This window comes from Theobroma cacao, chromosome 7 (assembly GCF_000208745.1).
Source record: "Theobroma cacao cultivar B97-61/B2 chromosome 7, Criollo_cocoa_genome_V2, whole genome shotgun sequence".
In the NCBI taxonomy this organism is placed as follows: Eukaryota; Viridiplantae; Streptophyta; class Magnoliopsida; order Malvales; family Malvaceae; genus Theobroma; species Theobroma cacao.
The window spans coordinates 8,285,448-8,311,011 of NC_030856.1; the positions used below are offsets into that span (position 1 = coordinate 8,285,448).

At 30.3% G+C, this 25,564-nt stretch overlaps 1 protein-coding gene and 1 pseudogene across 1 annotated transcript; both read left to right on the forward strand.

The window, feature by feature from the left end:
- LOC18594376 lies at nt 3,064-24,923 on the forward strand (annotated as a pseudogene).
- LOC18594373 (rust resistance kinase Lr10) lies at nt 4,706-6,135 on the forward strand. The gene has a single exon (XM_018124901.1). The coding sequence runs from the start codon at nt 5,063-5,065 to the stop codon at nt 6,008-6,010; it is 948 nt and encodes a 315-aa protein (XP_017980390.1). The 5' UTR covers nt 4,706-5,062; the 3' UTR covers nt 6,011-6,135.

The following is a 25,564-nucleotide window of genomic DNA, read 5'->3' on the forward strand; positions in this document are numbered from 1 at the left end:
TCTATACTTAACAAAAGATAAATGTAAAATATAAAATTGATCAATTTTGTTTAGAATTATTATTTTATATATTTTGAAATTTTGAAATTTCAAAATATATAATATTATTTAAGTCGTATTATATATTATATTATTGAAGGCTTATATTAATCTCCCTACTGTGCAGATATACTTGGATGAATTATAAAGATGTCTTTTCTATCAGTTTCGCTACGTACCAATTGGTTGGACACATATTTTATTCTTTCTTATTTGTTTGTGTTAAAAGTGTTTTGCGGTTTGGGTTTAATTAGTTGACTGACTTTTCAGAAGAAGACTTGGTTTTAATAATAAATATAAGAGAACATCACAGTACTTCTTCACAAACTAATTAAGCCCTTAATCTCCTCTCCCGCTGAAATTTTAGGATGCTAAGAGCAAAACTTCCATTATTTTGCCCCTTGGCTTTTGCTTTATCTCTATTCCCCGATGCATGCATGGCTAGGGGCAAAAACAAGGACTGTGGCTCTTCTTTCTGTGGAGAAGTTACCATCAAAAAGCCCTTTCAGTTAAAAAGCCAACCTCTCAGGTGTGGAAACCGTGGGCTTGAAGTCGAGTGTGACGACAATAACCGCACCACTTTCCCCATGAAATATGGGAAATTCCTTGTCCAAGACATCTCTTATAATAACGGCACAATTCATATTATATTATATTTTTATGTATGTTTGTATCTATAGTATTAGTTGTTTAAACTTTTTGGGTGCAATTCTTTTTCATATATAATTAACAGCTTTTATAAAACAGCAGTCTTTGTCACTATATATGCTTGTAAATCTCTCTTTAACTGCAATTTTTTTGTCCAAAATACTTCTAATAAAAGATTGTATAGAGCAGCCAAATTTGTAAAGTTCTATCCTAATTAAAACACTTTCAATAACATCTTAAAAAAATTAAATGCCAAAGTTATTGTAGTGTGTTTTTCCCCTTTGGCTCTAGACTCTAGTTTATTAAATTTTCAAAGGAAGATTTGCTTTCATTTGCAGCCACAGAATGATAAGCAGAGCTACCAAGATAAGATTATCTTAGTTCTTATTTAATCTTTCTTTTCAAACTTTTTTATGCATATAAAAAAATGTGAAATATGGACGGATTAGTTCTTTTAGACTTAATAGGTTGATGGTGAAATTTTAAGACTACACAACATATTTATAGGATTGTTTTTTATTTATATTTTATTGGGGGTTAATATTAGTCTCCCAACTTAGACGAATAACAAAAATTCCTTTGCTATCAATTTCGTTATCAATCAGTTGCATACGTTATTTTCTTCACTTAATTTCTATGTGGAAAAAGCCATATAAGTCTTAGAGGTGAGTCTTGACAAGGATAACTGCTCCATTCCTTATAGTTCCTATCCTTGCTACAGCCCTTGTGGAAAAAGCCTATCACTTGGTAGAAGATATGGTATACATCTCCCTCGTCATATGTATACATGCACCTCAATATAGGGTCATCTATCTCTTAAATTGCAGGATGAAGATGAACATTTGGTTTACATCGATGCTTCTCATTCCACCAATCGGTGTTCCTCTACATCTTCTTTTGTTTCTTCGGTATTTTACATTGTTAATGGGACAATTTGATAAAAAGATCAAAATAAAATTGTTTCAAAATATTATACACATGAAAAAATATTACGAATTTAATTTGATTACTTTATTGCGAAAGTTGCAAAAATAATTGTAGAAGCATGTATAATGATTATGGGCATTATTTGAATAGATATTTTTCTCCTTTTTCGCGTCCGACTGATCGTAACTTATCTTCAAATTCAAATAAAAAAGAAAAAAAATTCAAGACTGAGAGTATTTTAGATAGTCATTCAAGAGCTTGACTGATTTCATATTGGTCTGTGCAACAAATTTGCAAATTTTTTAAAAGACAACTTTGAACTTTAGACATGCATAATTTTTTTAATACACAGGGAAAATGTATATATAAAGTACAAGGAAAGATATATCTATATAAATTAAATTAATTTTACACACCCTTTTATATTTTTTTATACAATTTATATTTTGTTAATCCAATCATTGATTTCAAATTATATTCACATAAATCATGCATAACAGATTTCAAATTAATTAAAACTGATTAACTATTTATTTGATAAAAATAAAATTTCAATTGTTAAATATATTGAAAAAATAAACATTTTACCAAATTGACTTTGAAATTACATGATAAGTACAAGTTGTTAAATCTAACAATAAAATATTAATTTTTAAAGAAATTATAAAAAATGTAAAACTAATTAGTTTTACGCAAAAAAATTAATTTATTGTTATTTAGGCTTTTGTGTGCAATTTTTTCATATTTAACAGTAGTTGAAAATATGCGGTCTTTACTAATATATGCATGTGATATTTTTGTCCAAAAATTACCAAAAACATATAGAACTGCGAAATCCGTAATGTTGTATGGAAAAGGATTTTTAACAACACAAGCGAAAGAAAAAATTTAATAAATACAAAGTTAATATAGTTTGTTATTTCCACTTATTCAAAGGAAGATTTGATTTCAATTGCAGCCACAGGAATATTTAGCAAAGCAATGAAGGTAACATTATCCTAACTCTTATTTAATCTTTCTGGTTAAACTTTTTTTTACATAATATTCCCAAAAAAAAACTTTTTATACTTATAAAAATTAAATATAAGATATATGGAGATTGATCAATTTTACTTAGAATTATTATTTTATATATTAGCAATGGAATTTTGAAATTCCAAATTTTATAACATTATGTAAGTCACATTGTATTTATTTATTTATTGAGGGGTTATATTAGTCTCCCTACCGTGCAGATATGCTTGGATGAATTAGAAAGATTTCTTTTCTGTCAGTTTCGTAATGTATCAATTGGTTGGACACAGATTTTCTTCTTTCTTGTTTGTTTGTTTGCGTGGAAAATCACCCATGATTACTATGATTGGCTTTGTGGTAAAAGTGTGTTGCGGTTTGGGTTTAATTAGTTGACTGACTTTTCAAAAGAAGACTTGGTTCTAACAATAAATCTAGGAGAACATCATAGTGCTTCTTCACAAACTAATTAAGCCCTTAATCTCCTTCTCTCCCGCTGAAATTTTAGGATGCTAAGAGCAAAACTTCCATTATTCGGCCTTCTGGCCCTTGCTTTATCTCTATTCCCTGATGCATGCATCGCTAGAGGCAAACACAAGCACTGTCGCTCTTCTTCCTGTGGAAACATTAACATCACTTACCCTTTTCGATTAAAAAGCCAGCCTCATAGGTGTGGTTACAATGAGCTTGAACTAGTGTGTGAGAATAACCGCACCATTTTCCCCATGAAATATGGTTATGGGAATTTCTATGTCCAACACATCTCTTATAGTAACAAAACCATTCAAATGTTAGACGTGAGTCTTGACGAGGATAACTGCTCCATTCCTCATAGTTCCTACCCTTTCTACGTGGATGCACTAAATATATATTCCTATCAAACTACCACTGAACCTAGCATCATGTATCTCGTAAATTGCCCGATCCAGATCAACAACTCTTGGGTTTATATTGATGCTTTTCGTTGTACCAATACCCCTTCCTCTCGACCTCCTTACTTTTACTTTTTGGATGAAAATACTGCAATGTCTAATTTCCATGAGTCATGCACAGTTGAAGCGCAGGTTCCAATCATGGTTGCCAATATCACTGGCCTCTCTACTTTTGATATTTACACAAAGCTGTTGGAGGGATTCCAACTCTCATGGTCTTCGTATGATGATATGTCAAGGTGAGACTCAGTTTTTAACGCGTGAGGATTTTTAAGTATTCCAAACTATTTGGTGCATTTTAGTTTTTGAAAAGTATTTATTATTTTTAGTTTTTAATTTTTAAATTACCTTTTTAACTATGTATATAAATTTTTATAATTAGAATCACAAATTTTTATTACTGTAGTATCTTCTTCAGACTTTGATTATTTACTTTTACTCTAAATTTGTTTAATGTAAAATTTAAACAGAAGCATTTAAAATATTTTAAACAGTGAAAGTGCGCATTTCATGGCCTTATTAAGGATAACGGTTTTGATGTGCTTTCTTGAATATTAATTATAGATTGCTCTGGCTGTTGCTGCATCCGCTGCAAATATATATTCAAAGCATCATGGCTTTGTTTCAACCAGATTATTTCTATGCACCTTATAAAGGTATTCGTTCTTTTTTGAGTTCATTAATAATTTGATTCTTATTGGATTGGCCTTTACTTTCCTGTATAGTTGACTTGACTCTTTACGTGCATCATAAGTAAACTGTTAAATTTAATAGTTGGTTTATTAAAATATTAATAGTATACGAAGTTATAAAAAATTTATAAAAATTAATTAATTAATTTTATAGTGGTGTTGTGTGAGTATCGCATATATGTATACGTATGTATCCAAGTGACTACATAAAAGAAGATCCATCATAAATGATTCATAAATAATTTTGAACTACATTAATTGGGTATTTTTTAACTAGGTATTTTTATGATGTTGTGATTTTTTTGGTCAAAATAAAAATTATGTGGAATAAGGTCTAAATTTACCATTCTATATATTTCGGATAATGGATCAAACTTGTCAGCATCTTTGAACGGGTGTAATTTTGCCATTATACTTTTAAATTAGTTAAAAATGTAATCAAAAGTTAAGACTAATGTTAATTTTTGACCATTTTTGAAGTAAATTAAAATGTATAATGGTAAAAATTGCACTTGTTTAAAAATAAAATAATAAATTTGATCCATCACCTTAAATAAACTAGTGTGTGTAAATTTAAATTTTATCCCAAATTATGTTATGAATTTTGTTGGGGAAAATATGGCAGCACATACCCAACTTAAATTGGTAAATGACATATGCATAGCATATAATCATGTTGTCCAACTAATTAATATATATATTGTTATGTAATTTTTTTTTTGTGAAACAGGAATTATATTGCTAAGAACACTTTTGGGGATAATTTGCTTGATTATATTGGTTATACGCAAATTAAAAAGGAGGCATTTGTCGATGGATGACATGATTGAGAATTTTCTTCAGAGTCAAAACAATTTAATGCCTATAAGATATTCTTATTCTGAAATAAAAAGAATGACGGAAGGTTTCAAGAATAAACTAGGACAAGGAGGATATGGCTCTGTGTTTAAAGGAAAACTTCGAAGTGGTCAATTTGTTGCGGTAAAATTGTTAAACAAATCAAAAGCTAATGGTCAAGATTTCATCAATGAAGTTGCAACTATTGGAAGAATTCATCATGTTAATGTAGTAAGACTCATTGGATTTTGTGTGAAGGGATCGAAACAAGCTCTTGTATATGACTTCATGCAAAATGGATCCTTAGATAAAATAATATTTTCAACTGAAAGTAACACTTTGAGTTGGCAAAAAATGTTTGAGATTACATTGGGAGTGGCTCGAGGTATTGAATATTTACATAGAGGTTGTGAAATGCAAATTTTACATTTTGATATTAAGCCACATAACATTCTTCTAGATGAGAACTTCATCCCGAAAGTTTCAGATTTTGGCCTTGCAAAATTGTATTCGGTGGATGATAGTATTGTCTCTCTCACGGCTGCAAGAGGTACATTAGGATATATGGCTCCTGAATTGTTTTATAAAAATATTGGAAGCATCTCATATAAAGCTGATGTTTATAGTTTTGGAATGATGTTAATGGAAATTGTCGGAAGGAGAAAAAATGTGAATGTCTCTGCTGAACATTCGAGTCAAATTTATTTTCCATCATGGATTTATGATCGACTTGAAGAAGGAGATAACATAGAGCTTAGAGATGTAACGGAGAATGAAAACAAAATTATGAGGAAAATGTTAATAGTAGCCTTTTGGTGCATACAGATGAAGCCCACAGATCGTCCTTCAATGAGCAAAGTCTTGAAGATGCTTGAAAGTGAAGTTGAGCTCCTTGAAATGCCTCCCAAGCCTGCTTTCTCTTGAAATGTCAACCAAATCATTTGGTGTTGTATTATAAGTAATATTTAATATTGTATGTTAAGCAATGTTTCACTACTTTATTATATTACTTTTATAATTTTTATAGTAGAAACCTTAAGCTTGAGGCATAATCTTCTCTCTTCCAAAAAAAAACAAAAGAAACAAAAACAATATAGAGTGGTGATGAAGATAGTATAGCAAGGAAAAGAAGGATACTGAGTTGGAGTTTTGAGCCTGCGAAGGTATTATTTTAGGAGATTTGTAATGGTATCTTGTTAGTATTTTGTTTATATAAAAAGTCTTTTGTTCATACAAAGGGCAAAGACTTTAAATAGCATTGTCTATACAATCATTATGTTAATGCAAATAGTTAACCAAGTTTTTAAAAAAATTAAAGATTTTTCTAAACCATGTTTGGAATTATAAATTTTTTATTTAAAAAATGTAAATTATTTGAGTTTTCTCTCTTAATTAAAAAAGTCAAATGTTATCGAATTCAAATATTTATTTAAAACGATTCAAAATCAAATTCAATTTAATTCAAATTAAATGACAAAAATTAAAAATTTGAATCCAAAAATATGTGAATTTAAAATGATATTAATACAATCTACCTTCAACATAACTCGAATCTAAAACGAACCGAGCTCATAATGATCCAAAACCCAAGATTTATTTGATCCAAAACTTATAAAAACTTATATTTATAACTCCAAAAAATCCAAATTATAATTAAATAAATTTATTTAATAGCTAAATGAGTAAATGATTATTTTTTAAGTGAAAATTTTAAGACACACAAGCACCTTTTTCTCGTCAATGCTTTTTCTTTGCACAGAAAAAGCGCATAGGAATGGCATGGTCAACTACTCTGCTTCACCTTCACTTCAAATTCCCTCCGGTTTCTTCTCATCAATTGCCACATTCCCTCCCCAAAAAATCCCCAATCTTCCTAAACCCTATCCCTATAATTCCCAATTCCAAACACCCCAAAATGCAATTCCTTCACAGACCCAACGCGTTTCCAGGCCAAGGCGCAGTATCAAAAGCCATGGACATCATCCAATCCTCTCTGCCCACGTGGCAATCGGCCTTCCTCAGCAACCTCGTGATCTTCGTTGTCGGAACCCCACTTTTAATAGCGGGACTATCTCTCTCCGGAATTTGCGCTGCCTTCTTGCTTGGCACTCTCACTTGGCGCGCTTTTGGGTCTTCTGGGTTCCTCCTCGTTGCTTCTTACTTCGTTATAGTGAGTCATTACAAAGTCTATGGATTTTATTTGAATTATAGGATTTAAGTTAAATTTAGAAATGGGGTTCTGATTTTTGTTCCCATTTGGTATAAAGTTTACGCTTTGGAGGACAAGTTTCATTGTTTGGTAAATATGGCAAAGGAAAAGAAATTTAGTTTATGTCAAAAAGATTTCATGTGACGTAGTTTGTTATTTAAGTGTGATTTGTTTTTGTTTAAAGAATTGGATTACACTAGGTGAAATCAGGTCAAAACCATAACCAAAATATTTTTTCCAAAATTTCTTTATTTTCATTTGTTTTCCTCTTGGTGGGGGGCAGGTGGAGGAGCCAGGGAGAATTTATGGGTTCTCGCAGTTTTAGACTAGTTTGAAACGATATAGTATTGTTTTTCCTGCTTTCCTTTCTGATAATGGCTTGTTTTACTTGCAAAATGAATCTTGAATTAGTTCCTCCTTCCCTCTTCTGATTTTCCCTACCCATATTTCTAGTTGAAGATAATAGTTTCAAATCATGCTTGAAAACTATATTACAAAATACTTGTAATATCAAACAATTTTGTGTGGCATTCGAGTTTCTAATTTGAATGGAGAAATAATTGGGATGGAAGTGGTATTAAATTTAGAGGAAAGAAACAAGAATGCCTTTTGCAACATTACAAAGAAAAGAAAAGAAAACCTAGTATAAAACTTCGGAAGATGCTTGATTATAAGGTGCTGGGCTTTTGAGGACCTGAGACTTCATAATACTTTATAATTCTCTAGATCTTCAGGCAATCTTACAGCTCTTTGTCATGCCTCTAAAACAAATGCGGTAAAACCATGCTCAATTGTTCAAATTGTTATGCTCAATTGAGAACTCCTGACCTGTTATGTGTGTGTGGAGATGATAACACCAATGAATGGCCTTGTTATACGGATGACCGCTCATGATAATTGCTACTTCAAAAATTATTGGCTTAGATTTTGCTGCTGTGTTTTGAAACTTGTTGGCATGCCTCACGAATGCTGCGAAATGTGCAGAAGGTTTCTGAGATCTTGCTGCCATCTAAGAAGAAAGAATAGGTGAAATTGTACAGGTACTATGAATATGATGTAATGTTTAGCTTTTTTATAGGGACTTCCTTTTTGTATAGTGAACTTGGTTGCATTGGAATGAGTCTGTTCTCTGGGAAGAATCACTGTTCTGAAATTTGTTAAGTCTGATCACAATTGCAACCAGGAGCGGCATGCCTTGCTTTTCTTCTCATAGGGCATGAGGGTATCCCATCAGGGTTCTTTTTGTGAACCCCTCTTATGAAATAACATCTTCTATGCCTTTCCAAAAAAAAAAAAGTAACAATCACATGGCATAATTTTTTCTTACAATATGAGAGTACTACATCAGAGTTTCTTAATGCACTAAGAAAAGTTAGAGATAAGGTCTAAGAAAATATCAATTTCAAGAAGAAACAAATAACACTAGAATCATATTTTACAAAAATATCATAATTGAGTCATGTATATAAATAATTTTGATGTATGAGGAAATTATTAATTTATATATCAAGTGAGATCTATGTGTTTTTTTTCAAAATGTATTATCTTATTAATTTAACAAATTATTAATTTATCATGTTGATCTCAAATCAGGACCAACCAAAATTAATATTTATTCAAAATTATTAATTTATCAAGTATTATTTATAGAAGATTTGTTGTACTTCTTTGTAATTCACTCTAAATAAAAGGGTATGTTGAAACAAGCGGAATTTAGATCCCTTATGGTTCTTGCTACATTTAAGTACTATTAATGTCATTTATGCTGGTTATAAAGATCTGACATTTTATTTAGAAACAAAATTTGTAGAGTGTCAAGCTTTAATAGCTTTTTTTTTTTGTTGCTTTTTAATGTTTATATTCGTTGCTATATACTATTTTTTTCCCTATCAAACCATTCTTTCATGCTTACAAATTTAAATTTGTGGTGTGCAAAAATTGTTGGTGTATTTTCAAAAATCAAAGGTTATGTCACATAATCAAAAGCTATCTTAGCTCAAAGGTTTGTCACATAAAGTGACATAGTGTGACTATTGGATTGTAGACAGGTTATNTTGGTGTATTTTCAAAATCAAATGTTATGTCACATAATAAAAAGCTATTTTAGCTCAAAGGTTGTCACATAAAGTGACATAGTGTGACTATTGGATTGTAGACAGGTTATTGTTTCATTAGATATGAAAAGTTATTGTTTCAAATTATAACTCAAAGATTATGATTTATGGAATGAATAGTTGTCCTTTCATTAGATGATTATTGAAACAATACATTTATCTTAAAGTTGTGTCTAGCAAAATGTAAAGATGTCTTTTAGACAAAATGGTGTCTTAATAAAAGGGTTGTGTCCTTGAAGAAGAGACACTTGCAAGCCTATGTAAAGGGCTTGTTGCCAACCATTTTTACACATCAAATCAAAAACAAAACAAGAACAGAAAATCAAGAGTAAGAAAGTGTTGTGTTCTATTAACATAAACACTTAAGTTCCCATCAACTACAAAAGCATCAAAATTTCTTATAATCTACTTGTTGTAGAAAGTAAGCTCTAAAGCCAAACAACTTTGCAAACCCTTAGATATATCTAGTGGTCTACTCTCGTAAAGTGCAAGACAAAGTTAAACGTTAGCTTCATTGTATCCTTAAAACTATTCGCATTATTTCTCTTTGCATACTGAGTGGTGGGGATGAAATAAGTTTTAAAAATAATGTCTATTGAAAAGCTCGCCTTAAAATCAATTTTGTTGGTTCTTAAATTTCATCTAAACCTCATTTGCACCAACAAAAATGAACAGGTACCTACTTTACTTTATTATTCTACTTTTATTATATAATTTTTATAGTCTCCTTTTTCATCTTATATACGGAATCAGATCCATATAGAAACCTTAAGCTTGAGGCATAAGCTTCTCTCTTATGAAAATAAAATAAAATAAAATAAAATAAAAATCAAGAGCAGTATATATACCATTGTGAATGAATAAAGTATAAAATCATAGTGCCTTTTGAGATACAAAACATTGTGAATGCGACAAGAAGTATTAGTTGTAATGTGTTAATGGTCATTTTTAAATCAAATTAAAAATGTTACTATTAGCAATATCAAGAATTGCCAAGGAGAAATTCATTGATAAAATGACAAATACCCGAATTCTCTTCATTGGCAACTTTACTAAAAATCACTTTCAACGAAAAAAAATTAGTAAAAGATCTTCCATATTATCTCTATATATAGTATAATATCAAAATTTAGTATTCTAAAAATTTTATTTTATGCTGTTTTAGTACTAACATATTTTAAACAATATCATTGTTTATATTATTATTACACGGACACTACTTACATATAATATATATATATATATATAAAAGATAATAGCATTGTTAGCTTTATTAGAATGAATAATTGATTTTTTTTAAAAATAGAATGAATAATCTAACGAGATGAATTGGATTTTAAAAACTTTTTTTGACAAAATAAAATCTAAAAAAAAAACACATCAAATAATAAAATCAAAACCATTAAATAAATATTTAACTGAAAATAAATGTAATAAAAATAAATAGTATAGGGTAAAAATATTTGCAAGAACCATTTATAAAGGTTCAATCTTGTCTCTTGGTATTTATGTCACAAGTCTACTTTCTAATCCAAAAGACATGCATATTAAGTAAAGATAGACATTTATTTATAAATCCAAGACTCAACTCATCTCTTATTAATGTAAGATCTATCACATTCTACCTCACCTAATTGTTCAATACGTTCGTTGCATCGGCTCCTTTACTCATAGAGGAGAGGGACCGTATCTTGATCTAAGTCTACCTCGAACCTGATATCTTTTATAAAAGTTTCATACTAGTTAAGAGTTAAGTTTGCTCTAATACCACTAATCACGAGTTCACATTTCTAATCCAAAAAATATACATATTAGATAGAGAGAGGCCCTTATTTGTAAATCAAGACCCACCCATATGACACTTACATTCTCTCTCTTAGTGTAGTAAAGAGTTCAATACACTACTTAATTCAACCAATACAAATACTATTTTCTTGCGTATCCAAAACATGCAAAAAATGCTCTACTTCCCTATGTGATACCTCAGATGAAATAAATTATTTCCTCATCTTTAAAAGAAAATACAATAATTGTAAATTTTATTTTTCTCCTATTTTATGTAACAGCCTCAACTTTGACTAAGGTTATAAATTACTTGTGTTGAACCATTTGATAACTTGCCATGAGATTTAAACATATGTATTAAATATATGAACAAATGACAATGTGTTTAAGGATCTTGAATGATAAACTATTAGGGTAAAATACCCTTACCCCTCTAAGTTTTGATTGAAATTACATGGAGGTCCATTAGTTTTCAAAATAGACACTCCGCCCCAAAAAAATATTTTTCACTGGACATTTAGGTCCAGTTGTTAGTCAACCATTAGTGTTTCCGTCAATTTGATGATGTGATAAGGGTAAAAACATAATTTCACCATTGATTAATTTTTAAAATTACTATTATATAATTTTATTAATTTTTTAATTAATTAAAATAAAAAAGCTCCTCAAGGAGCATTAAAGCTCCCTGGGAAGCACCAATCGGGTGCTCCCCTCCCTTGAGGAGCACGATGCTCTCTTTTTTAAAATTTTTTTAAACATATAATATAATTTTTAAAATTTATATAAAAAAAAGAAAAGACATTTTAGTCTTTTCCTAATCTCTATTAACGGTATTTTCATTTTTAGGACAAAGTGTCCATTTCAAAAACTAATAGACCTGCTTAAAATTTGAACTAAAACTTAAAAGGTAGGGGTATTTTACCCTAAAATATTATGTTTTTGATTAGATTTTAGACCTTAAGCTATGTGTTGATATGTTTTGACACTGAATATTGGTTAATGTGGTGCATACTAGTTGCATTAAGATGAATATTGAAATAACAAATCGTTTTGGAAGTCCAAATTTGGAGTTAGGTAGTTTGAAGTGTTGAAAGTTTGCCTTTAGGAGAAAATGTATTGATAAATTCCTTGATCTATCAATACATTCATGGCAGAATGCCTTGGCAAAGCTTTCTATCAATACATTCTAGAATGTTTCGATAGATTTGGGCCAGGAGGCATTCTATATGAAAACTCTCGAACATTACAAGAACGTATTGATAGATTTAAAAAGATGGATATTTTGTAAAAAAGGTATTTATAGATTTTCTTGATCGATCGATACATTTCAAGCATAAAGCATTCTTTTAAATTTACTTCAATATGTTGGTACATGTATCGATAGATCTGATGAAAATTCGTGAAAATGTATCAATGCATGATTGTAAGTCAGCAAAAATAAAAGAGACTTTGGGCATTCCACCCATTTGAAAACACAAGGAAACAAAAGCTTTCCCTCCTTGCCTTTGAAACCCTAAAACCCCCTAGTAGATTGGAACTAATTTGGAGTACTTGGAAGCTTGGAAATTCATACTTAAGGTAAGATCAAGCTTCCTAACATTTTGAATTACATTTTAATCGGTTCAAAAATGAGAATTTGACTATGGTTTCATCTCAATTATCTTCTCCTTGAGTTGTTGGGATTTTGGAGTCTTAAGGGCTTAGAATAGCTGCCAAGGTGAGGAAACCTAACTGTTTTGAACATTGGAAACAATGAAACCTATGATTTGGATTGGTAGTTGGATTTAGAAGCTCAGTTAGGCTTAGAAAATCTGTGCATGCTTTGAAAAAAGCTAAAGGTCTAGAATTTATGGATTTGTTAGGTGAAGTGGGAACTTAGAGCTGTTGATGAACTGAAATTCTATGTGGAATGATGGACGCAGTGTTTAGCTGAGTGTGATGTCTTGGCTTCTTCTTGGAAGAATGTTGCAGCACTAAAACTTTACTATTTAGCAATGTGAGTTACGTTAGAGATATTCTAGGTCAGTGGGGCATTTTATCTAGAAATTAAGATTTGATGTATGTATGCACAAATGTATGCATGTGCACTGCCATGAAACATGATTGGTTGATAAAATGCTTAGATGAACTATGCATAGGCCGATGGGTTGATTGAGCTCTATTATAGCTATGTATGTTAATAATAAAAACCTGTTTGATATTGGGTGAGCCATGTGGTGGTGATTGAGCTTGACTGTCTTAGTATTCGCGACTAAAAAGTCTATTGACCATGCCTCTGCGCTTGTATAAAACTTATAACTTGATACCTTTTTCTGTGGTAGCGTATGATTATTGCTAATTCTACGAAATAATGTTATTAGTGAACTATGGAAAATCTGAATTATGAAAGTTGATTGAGTTGCATTCGTAATTATGCATGTATGATGCCAAATGGCTATGTTAATGACTTTTGCACATGTAATGGCGACACAATTCCTAATGGTAATTGGTTTCGTCTTACGAGTGCTTTCTGGACGATGATATGGTCTAGTTAGAAGGTGTCATAGTCCCTGTGGTCTTGCTTACCATTAGCAGTTTAGGCGTTGGACGTGTTTTGTTTACTTGGGAAGACCCTTCTCTTGTTACCATCTTGATGATAACACAATTTAATTAGTTGACTTGACTGTCTTTTCAATCCAAGACAAGTGAGCGAGAAAAACTGCACCATTGCTCCATGAAACCTTACAACTCTTAGACGTGAGTCTTGACCTCATCGATAGTTCCTATCCTTGCTACACTCCTTGTGGAAAAAGCCTACCACTCGGCAGAAGATATGGTATGCATCTCCCTCATCATACATGCACCTTAACATAGGGTCATGTATCTCTTAAATTGTAGGATGAAGATGAAGTCTTCGGTTTACATTGATGCTTTCTCATTGCACCAATCGATGTTCCTCTCCACATTATTTCATTCTTCAGTCAAATTATTCATTGTTAACAACTAACGGAAATGTAAGTGTGGATTATTCACGTGACATGTTAAATAATTTTTACCATGATATTTTATTACTGTTAACAGTACAATCTGATAAAAAGAATAAAATGAAACCATTTTAAAATATTATGTGTAAAATATATGAAAAAAGATTATAGATTTAATTTGATTACATTGCTGCCGGACTTACCAAAATAATTGTAGAAGCATGTCTAATGATTATAGGCATAGCTCTTCAAAGAAAAATACTGTTTTATACTTAACAAAAAGATAAATGTAAAATATAAAATTGATCAATTTTGTTTAGAATTATTATTTTATATATTTTGAAATTTTGAAATTTCAAAATATATAATATTATTTAAGTCGTATTATATATTATATAATTGAAGGGTTATATTAATCGCCTTACTGTGCAGATATACTTGGATGAATTATAAAGATTTCTTTTCTATTAGTTTCGCTACGTATCAATTGGTTGGACACATTTTATAATAAATATAAGAGACCATCATAGTGCTTCTTCACAAACTAGGACCTTAATCTCCTTCTCTCCCGCTGAAATTTTAGGATGCCAAGAGCAAAACTTCCATTATTTTGCCTCTTGGCTTTTGCTTTATCTCTATTCCCCGACTGAGGCTCTTCTATCTGTGGAAATGTTACCATCAAAAAGCCCTTTAAGTTAAAAAGCCAACCTCTCAGGTGTGGAAACCGTGAGCTAGTAGTCGAGTGTGACGATAATAACCACACCATTTTCCCCATGAAATATGGGAAATTCCTTGTCCAAGACATCTCTTATAATAACGGTACAATTCAACTTTTAGACGAGAGTCTTGGCAATGATAACTGCTCCATTCCTCATAGGTCCTATCCTTTGTACATCCCTTTTGCGAAAAAACAACGTCTCTATGAAGATACCACTGAATTTAGCATCATGTATCTCGTAAAGTGCACGATGCAGATCAACTACTCTCGGGTTTATATCGATGCTTTTCGTTGCACCAATACTCCTTCCTCTCTACCTCCTTACTTGTATTTTTTGGATAAAAAAACAGCAAAGTCTGATTTCCATGAGTCATGCAGAATTGAAGCCCAGGTTCCAATCATGGTTGCCAGTATCACTGGCCTCTCTACTTCTGATATTTACACAAAACTGTTGACGGGGTTCCGACTCTCATGGTGGGATTATGCTTATCAGTTTGGCTGGCTGCGGTGGGACTCAATTGTTAACGTGTGAGGATCTTTAAGTATTCCAAAATATTTGGTGCTGTTTAGTTTTTGGAAATGTTAACTATTTTTATTATAAATAAACAAATAAGATAAAAATTTTAGTCTTTATTTCTTTTTAAAAAGTTGACAACATTTTTAAATTACTATTTTAACTATGTATATTAATTTGTTATCTAAAATTTAAACTCGATATTTTTAAAGAATTACAGACTTTAATTCTATTAATGTAGTGTCTACTTCAGACTTCAATTATTTCCTTTAAATATGTTTAGTGTAAAATTTAAAGATAAGGATTTAAAGCATTTTTAACAGTAAAAGTGTGCATTCCATTTAACTTATTAAGGATTAGCGGTTTTGATGTTCTTTCTTGAATATTAATTATAGATTGCTATGGGTTTTAAAAAAAAAAGGAAGTATAGATTGCTATCCTTGGTCAACCTTTTGCTGGCTCCGCTGTTTATATTTATTGAAAGCAACGCGGCTCTTCTGCTAGGCATCCCAACAGAGGATTCATTGGTAGATAACAAAGGTGTTCTTTCTTTTCTGAGTTTGTTACTATTTTGATTATTATTGGATTTACCTTTACTTTCCTAGGATCTATTAACACTTAGTTCTCGAATCGGTAAAATCTTAGCATGAATCCAGATTTATATTTATATATCATTAATTTAACAATTGTATTTCGTAATCTATTTACTTATATCATGCATGATAAATTTTAAGTTAATTGAAAATATTTAATTATTTAAATGAGAACATTAAAATTTTGACCATTAAATATATATTAAAAAACCAATATTCTTGAGCAATACGATATGGATTATCACATTGATTTGAAATTTTAAATGTATGATGAGTACGAATAGTGTATGAAATTATAAAAAGGTGTAAAACTTAATTAATTTTTAACTTGAGCCCTCAAATTTATATAGTTTGTATGAGTATTGCATATAAAGTATATGTATGTACAAAGAGATTCCAATAAAGGATAAAATTATTTAATAAGAGACGATATACTATAAATAATTCATGAATAATATTGAACTACATTAATTGGGTTTTTTTCAGTTAGGTATTTCTATGTTGTTACGATTTTTTTGGTCAAAATAAAAATTTTGTCCAAGTTTATCATATTACTTGAATGAGTACAATTTTGTCAATATACTTTTAAATTTGTTAAAAGAGATCAAAAGTTACAAAATGAACTAAAATGTACAATGATAAATATTACACTCGTTAAAAAAATAAATAGTAAATTTGATCCATCACCTTAAGTCTAGTGGTGATAAATTTAAACCTTATCTCAAATTATTTTATGAAGTTTGTTTGTGAAATATGGCAACATATACACAAATTAAGTTAGTAACTAGCATGTACATATTCTATAATCTTGTTGTCCAACTAATTGGTTTATATATATGTTTTGTACTCTCTTTTTTTTTTTATGAGAAACAGGAATTATATTGTTAAGAACTTTTTTGGAGATAACTTGCTTGATTGTATTTGTTATACACAAATTAAAAATGTGGCATTTGTCTATGGATGACAAGATTGAGAATTTTCTTCAGAGTCAAAACAATTTAATGCCTATAAGAGACTCTTATTCTGAAATAAAAAGAATAACAGATGGCTTCAACAATAAATTAGGTCAAGGAGGATATGGCTCTATATTTAAAGGAAAACTTCGAAGTGATCAACTTGTTGCAATAAAATTGTTAAACAAATCAAAAGCTAACACCCAAGATTTCACCAATGAAGTTGCAACTATTGGAAGGATTCATCATGTTAATGTGGTAAGACTTATTGGATTTTACGTGAAGGGATCAAAACAAGCTCTTGTATATGACTTCATGAAGAATGGGTCCTTGGATAAAATTATATTTTCAACTGAAAATAACACTTTGAGTTGAGAAAAAATGTTTGAGATTGCATTGGGAGTGGCTCAAGGTAATGACTATTTACATAAAGGCTGTGAAATGCAAATTTTTCACTTTGATATCAAGCCACATAACATTCTTCTAGATGAGAATTTTACTCCAAAAGTTTCAGATTTTGGCCTCGCAAATTTGTATTCAGTGGATGATGATATTATTTCTCTCACAGCAGCACGAGGTACGCTAGGATATATGGCTTCTGAATTGTTTTACAAAAATATCAGAGGTATATCATATAAAGCTGATGTTTATAGTTTTGGAATGATGATAATGGAAATTATCGGAAGGAGAAAAAATTTGAATGCCTCTGCTGAACATTCAAGTCAAATTTATTTTTCATCATAGATTTTTGATCAATTAGATGAAGGAGATACCATGGAGCTTGGAGATGTGACAGAAATTGAAAACAAAATTATGAGGAAAATGGTAATAGTAACCTTATGGTGCATACAGATGAAGCCCACAGATCGTCCTTCAATGAGCAAAGTCTTGAAGATGCTTGAAAGTGAAGTTGAGCTCCTTGAAATGCCTCCCAAGCCTTCTTTCTCCGGAAATATCAACTAAAGATAGTAAAAATTCTCCCTGCACACGTGGCAATCGGCCTTCCTCAGCTACCTCGTGATTTTCGTCGTTGGGACACCACTCAACATCGTGATCTTGCTAAATCTGATGCCCTTAAGTCGATTACTTTTTCTGTATTTAGTTTTTTGAGTGGTACGTAGTTTTTGTTTCCACCGAGATCTAGCAGGCAGTGTTTGTATTCTCTTTACCACCTTGGTTTGTTTTGTTTCTGCTACTTCTCTATTTCCCTGTATGCGACCTTTGATGAAATAAATCATTTCCTCACTTATAAAAAAATTGCAAGAAAATGTAAATTTTTTCCCTTATTTTATAAAAAGAAAATGTGTTATATCTTATATTATATTTTTATGTACCTATGTATCTATAGTATTAGTTGTTTAAACTTTTTGGGTGTAATTCATTTTCATAGATAATTAACAGCTTTTATAAAAGTGCAGTCTTTGTCACTATATATGCATGTAAATCTCTCTTTAACTGCAATTGTTTTGCCCAAAATACTTCTTATAAAAGATTGTACAGAGCAGCCAAATTTGTAAAGTTCTATCCTAAGTAAAATATTTTTAATGACACAAATTAAAAAAATTAAATGTCAAATTTATTGTGGTGTGTTTTTCCCCCTTTGACTCTAGACTCTAGCTTATTAAATTTTCAAAGGAAGATTTGCTTTCATTTGCAGCCAGAGAATGATTAGCAGAGCAACCAAGATAAAATTATCTTAGTTCTTATTTAATCTTACTTTTTAAACTTTTTTATACATATAAAAAAATGCAAAATATGGACTGATTAGTCCTTTTAGACTTGATTGGTCGAAGGTGAAATTTTAAGACTAAACGGTGAATTTACAAGATTGCTCGAATGATTTTATTCCTATTTGAGTGGAAAATCAGCTAAGAGCTATGATTGGCTTGTGGTAAGGTGGTTGGCTTTAATTAGTTGACTTGACTGACTTTTCGAACGAAGACAAGTGAGCAAGAATAACCACACATTTTCCCCATGACATATATATGAGAATTTCTATGTGGAAAAAGCCATATAAATCTTGGAGGTGAGTCCTGACAAAAATAACTGCTCTATTCCTCATAGTTCCTATCCTTGCTACACCCCTTGTAGAAAAAGCTTACCATGCCACTCGGTAGGAGATAGGGCATACATCTCCCTCATCATATGTATGCATGCACGTCAATATAGGGTCATGTGTATCTCTTAAATTGCAGGATGAAGATGAATTCTTCGGTTTACATTGATGCTTTCCATTGCACCAATCGATGTTCCTCTCCACGTTATTTTGTTTCTTCAGTCAAATTATTCTCTGGTTAACAACTAATGAAAATGTAAGGATAGAATATTCACGTAATATGTTACATAATTTATACTATAATATTTTATCATTGTTAACGGCACAATTTGATAAAAAGATAAAAAAGAAATCATTTTATTATATTATGTGTAAAATACATGAAAAGAAAAGATTACAAATTTTATTTGATTACATTACTGCAGAACTTACAAAAATAATTATAGAAGCATGGCTAATGATTATAGGTATTATTTGGATAGATATTTTTCTCATTTTTCTTGTTTGACTGGTTGTAACTTGTCTTCAAATTTTGATATCCACCAAAAAACTATCCAAGAGCTTGATTGTTTTAGATAGTCATTCAACAGCTTGACTGACTTTATATTTGTCTGTGCAACAAATTTGAAAATTTTTTTTAAAAAAGTCAATATTGAATTTTAGACATGCATAAATAGCATAATTTTTTATTATGCAGTGAAAATATATGTATAAAGTATGAGGAAAGATCTACTTATACCGGTATAAAATTAAATTAGTTTTACACTTTTTCATGTCTTTTTATTTCATTTATATTTTGTTAATCTAACCGTTCATTTTATGTTTTATTCATATAAATATTCATAGATAGCAAATTTCAAGTTAATTGGAAATGACTAACTACATATTTGAGAAAAATAAAATTTCAATCATTAAATATATATTGAAAAAAGGCATTATTCTCGGTTGATGTAATAAGAATGTTGAATTAATATGAGACTTTACGTGTATGATAAATGCGAATAAGTTGTTAAATGTAATGATTCTATTTGTTAAAATATTAATTCCCTAAGAAGTTATAGAAAAATGTAAAGTACTTAGTTTTAGAGATACAAGGCGATTCCTCTTGGCCGGTATAAAGTATTGCTATTTAGGCTTTTGTGTGCAATTTTTTTTCATAGCTAATTGTTGTTGAAAGTGTGCAATCTTTACTACTGTATGCATGTAATATTTTTGTCCAAAATATTAGCAAAAAAAATGTTTTGAACTGTGAACTCCGTAAAAGTTCTATACAAAAGGATTTTAAACAACAATAGTTAAAGAAAAAAAATAAATAAATGAAAATTTAATTATTATAGTGTGTTTTTTCCACTTGTTCAAAGTAAGATTTGATTTCAATTGCAGCCCTAGATATAATCAGCAAAGCAATGAAGCTAACATTATCCAAAGATTTAATGTTTCTCGTTAAACTTTTTTATATATAATTCTCCAAAGAAAAATACAGTTTTATACTTAAAAAATAAATGTAAAATATGAAATTGATCAAATTTTTTCAGAATTATTATTTTATATATCTTGAAATTTTGAAATTCCAAAATTTATAATATTGTTTAAGTCATATTATATATATTATTGAGGGTTTATAGTAATATCCCTACTGTGTAGATTTACTTGGATGAATTGCAAAGATTTCTTTTCCATCAGTGCCGCTACGTACCAATTTGTTAGGTACACGGATTTTCTTCTTTCTTGTTTGTTTGCGTGGAAAATCATCAAAAAGCTCTATGACAGGCTTGTCGTTAAAGGTGTTTTGCGGGTTGGGTTTAATTAGTTGACTGACTTTTCAAAAGAAGACTTGGTTTTAACAATAAATGTAAGAACTGCTTCACTTGCCTCTATCAAAACGAGGACCTTAATCTCCCACTGAAACTTTAGGATGCTTAGCGTCATACTTCCATTACTTTGCCTCTTGGTTTGGCTTCAGTGCAAATCTCCAATCCAGTCGTTACAAAAAAAGACAAGTACTGTGGCTTTTCTTTCTGTGGAAACATTAACATCACTTACCCTTTTCGATTAAAAAACCAGCCTCGTAGTTGTGGTTACAATAGGTTTGAACTAGTGTGCCAGAATAACCGCACCATTTTCCCCAGGAAATATGGGAATTTCTATGTCCAACACATCTCTTATAGTGACGAAACCAGCCGACTTTTAGACGAGAGTCTTGGCAACGACAACTGCTCTATTCCTCATAGTACCTATCCTCGGTCCACCCCTTCTGCAAAAAAACTATATCCCTGGCGTACCTTTTCATGGGAAGAAAGAAATTTCTATCAAACTACCCCTGAATTTAGCGTCATGTATCTCATAAATTGCACGATGCAGATCAACTACTCTTCCGTTTATATCGATGCTTTTCGTTGCACCAATACCCCTTCCTCCTCTCAACCTCCGTACTTTTACTTTTTGGATGAAAATACAGCACCGTCTGATTTCCATGAGTCATGCACTGTTGAAGCCCAAGTTCCAATCATGGTTGCCAGTATCATCGGCCTCTCTACTTTTGATATTTACACAAAGCTGTTAACGGGATTCCAACTCTCATGGTTCACTTCCTCTTATGATTATGTTTGGCTGCGGTGGGACTCAATTGTTAACGTGTGAGGATTTTTAAGTATTCCGCAATATTTGGTGTTGTTTCGTTTTTGAAAAATATTTATTATTATTAATTTTTTTTGGATCGTAATATTTATTATTTTTAGCATACATAAATATGATAAAAAAACAAATATCAAAATATTTAGTTTTGAATTCTTTTAAACTACTTTTTTAATTATGTGTATAAATTTGTATCTAAAATTTAAACTCGATATTTTAATGTAAAATTTAAAGAGAAGGAATTAAGACATTTTCAACACTAAAAGTGCGCATATCATTTGCCTTATTAAGGATTAATGGTTTTGATGTGCTTTTTTGAATATTAATTATAGATTGCTATTCTTGCTCAAGCTGTGGTCGGTTCTGCCGAAGATACTTGTACAAGGCAACATAGCTTTTTTTGAACCAGATTCTATCGATGGATTTAGTAAATGTATTCTTTCGGTTCTGAGTTCATTAATATTTTGATTATTATTGGATTTGCCTTTACTTTGATAGAATCTATTTTCATTTATTTTCTGATTTGGTAATATCTTTGCAGGAATCCAGATTCTTTGTGTTGCAATAACAGGTACTAAATTCTATACTTATTTATTTACTCTTAAATTCTACAATTATTATAATGTATGACATCAATAAATATATTATTATATAAATGGATTAAAAAATTATTAAATTATTTAAAAAATTCCTAAACTATTTTACAACAATTCCAATAAGCTTTTCTTAATTTTTATTGCATTCAATCAAGCTATTATATTTTTATTTTGAACCAAATAAACCCTTCTAAGTAACAGTTAACTAATGTTATTAGTTCAAATGTCACTTGTTATTTCATACTCATGTGACATTGATATGATGCTGACATGGAGGATGAAAATGCCACATAACCATGTCATAATGCCATATACTCTGATATGTCAACATAATATATCCATGTCATATGATATAAAATAACAAATGGTATTTTGATTAATAACAGTTAGTTAACCATTAGTTATAATGACTTATTTGGTTCAAAATAAATGTTTAAGAGCTTGATCATACACAATAAAAGAATGAGAGTTTATTTGAATTTTTCTAAATAGCTCAAGAAATTTTTAAGTATTATGCATTTTTGTGTGTGCGTGTGTGTATATGTACCAGTGTGAAATTAATTAAATTTACACCTTTTCATATTTTTTATAAGATTTATATTTTGTTAATTTAACCGGTGTATTCCATATATACTCAATTTACATAGATCATGCATAAAAAATTTTAAATCAATTGAAAATATCTAATTATTTGTATAATAATAATAAAATTTTAACCATTAAATATATATTTAAAAAACAATATTCTCTACCAATGTGATATGGATATTGCACTGACTTGAAACTTTTTATGTACGATTGGATGCAAATAAAGTTAGCTTGCTAAAACTTAATTGTATATGAAATTATAAAATGGTGTATATATATATATATATATGAGTATTGCATATATGTATATGTATGTATAAAGAGATTCAATAAAGGATAAAATAATTAAATAAGAGAAGATCTACTATAAATTATTCATAAATAATATTGAACTACATTAATTAGGTTTTTTTAGTAAGGTATTTTTATTTTGTTACGATGTTTTTTGGTCAAAATAAAAATTATGTCCAAATTTAACATTTTACTTTGGTGATAGACCAAATTATGATCATATTTAAATGAGAATAATTGGCACTATACTTTTAAATTGGTTAAAAATGATCAAAAGTTATGAAATAAACTCAAAAGTACAATAATGAAAGTTACACTCATTCAAAAATGAATAGTAAATTTAATCCATCATTTTTTTTAAAAGGTGAATTTTTATTAACCTCAACACTATCATGCCATTTTGATTCTCAAGCTTAGATTGCAAGAGACTCTCATGACATAAATAGTTAGTAAGCAGCCTGTACAATTTCCAAAAAGAATATGCTACTCAATAAGATTTTGGTAGCAACTCAGGATAAAGAAACTAACGTACCTTAAGCAGATTGGTGGTAAATTTGAACCTTATCTCAAATTATTCTATGAAGTTTGTTTGTGAAAATATGGCAGCTAGCACATGCCCAAATTAAAGTTGTAAATAACATATACATGTTCTATAATCATGTTTTCCAACTAATTGATTTACATATTGTTTTGTATTTTTTTTTTTTTGAGAAACAGGAATTCTTTTGCTAAGAACTTTTTTGGGAATAATTTGCTTGATTGTGCTGGTTAGACGAAAATTAAAAAGGAGGCATTTGTCGATGGATGACGTGATTGAGAATTTTCTTCAGAGTCAAAACAATTTAATGCCTATAAGATATTCTTACTCTGAAATAAAAAGAATGACTGATGGTTTCAAGAATAAACTTGGTCAATGAGGATATGGCTCTGTGTTTAAAGGAAAACTTTGACGTGGTCAACTTGTTGCGATAAAATTGTTAAACAAGTCAAAAGCTAACGGCCAAGATTTCATCAATGAAGTTGCAACTATTGGAAGGATTCATCATGTTAATGTGGTAAGACTTATTGGATTTTGCGTGAAGGGATCAAAACAAGCTCTTGTATATGACTTCATGAAGAATGGGTCCTTGGATAAAATTATATTTTCAACTGAAAATAACACTTTGAGTTGGCAAAAAATGTTTGAGATTGAATTGGGAGTGGCTCGAGGTATTGAATATTTGCATAGAGGTTGTGAAATGCAAATTTTACATTTTGATATCAAGCCACATAACATTCTTCTAGATGAGAACTTTACTCCAAAAGTTTCAGATTTTGGCCTCGCAAAGTTGTATTCAGTGGATGATGATATTATTTCTCTCACAGCAGCACGAGGTACAGTAGGATATATGGCTCCTGAATTGTTTTATAAAAATCTCGGAGGTATCTTATATAAAGCCGATGTTTATAGTTTTGGAATGATGCTAATGGACATTATTGGAAAAAGAAAAAATTTGAATGCCTCTGCTGAACATTCAAGTCAAATTTATTTTCCATCATGGATTTATGATTGATTAGACGAAGGAGATATCATGGAGCTTGGAGATTTGATAGAAAATGAAAACAAAATTATGAGGAAAATGGTAATAGTAGCCTTATGGTGCATACAGATGAAGCCTATATGGATCGTCCTTCAATGAGCAAAGTCTTGAATATGCTTGAAAGTGAAGTTGAGCTCCTTGAAATGCCTCCAAAGCCTTCTTTCTTTGGAAATGTCAACTAAAGATAGTAAGAATTCTCCCCGCACATGTGGCAATCGGCCTTCCTCAACTATCTCGTGATATTCGTCATTGGGACACCACTCAACATCATGATCTTGCTAAAACTGACAACTTCTTCTGTATTTAGTTTTTTGAGTGGTACGTAGTTTTTGTTTCCACCTAGATCTAGTAGGCAGTGTTTGTAATTTCTCTACTACCTTGGTTTGTTTTGTTTCTGCTACTTCTTTATTTCCCTATATGTGACCTCTGATGGAATAAATCATTTCCTCACTTGTAAAAAAATTGTAAGAAAATGCAATTTTATGTTTCCCTTATTTTATACTGTCACGGCCCAAACCCGAGGCACGACAGACGCCACATACCTATAAGATGTAATCTTACAAACATGCAAGGCTCCAATACATATACCTTATAACACTAATTGAAAGAGACTAAAATACCTGAAGAACATAGTGATTCATAATCGGTAGAAATTCAAAAGATCATAATTCGACAATTTTTAGAATTAAGTCTCTAAAACTATAAAGCTAACATGTCAAGATAAAACTCTGAATACTAATTTAAGATAGTTTGATGTTCATAATATTTAAATAAATCCTAGACAACCTAAATGCTACTAGATTAAAACATCACTCCTCGAAATTCTCACGTAGTTGACCAAATCACAATCTGAAAAAAAAATTAAAGGAAGGAGTGAGTCCAAC

Bases quoted from the DNA above. Each gene is read 5' to 3' on its own strand.
- LOC18594373 (XM_018124901.1), top strand. From the start codon at position 5,063: ATGGATGACATGATTGAGAATTTTCTTCAGAGTCAAAACAATTTAATG.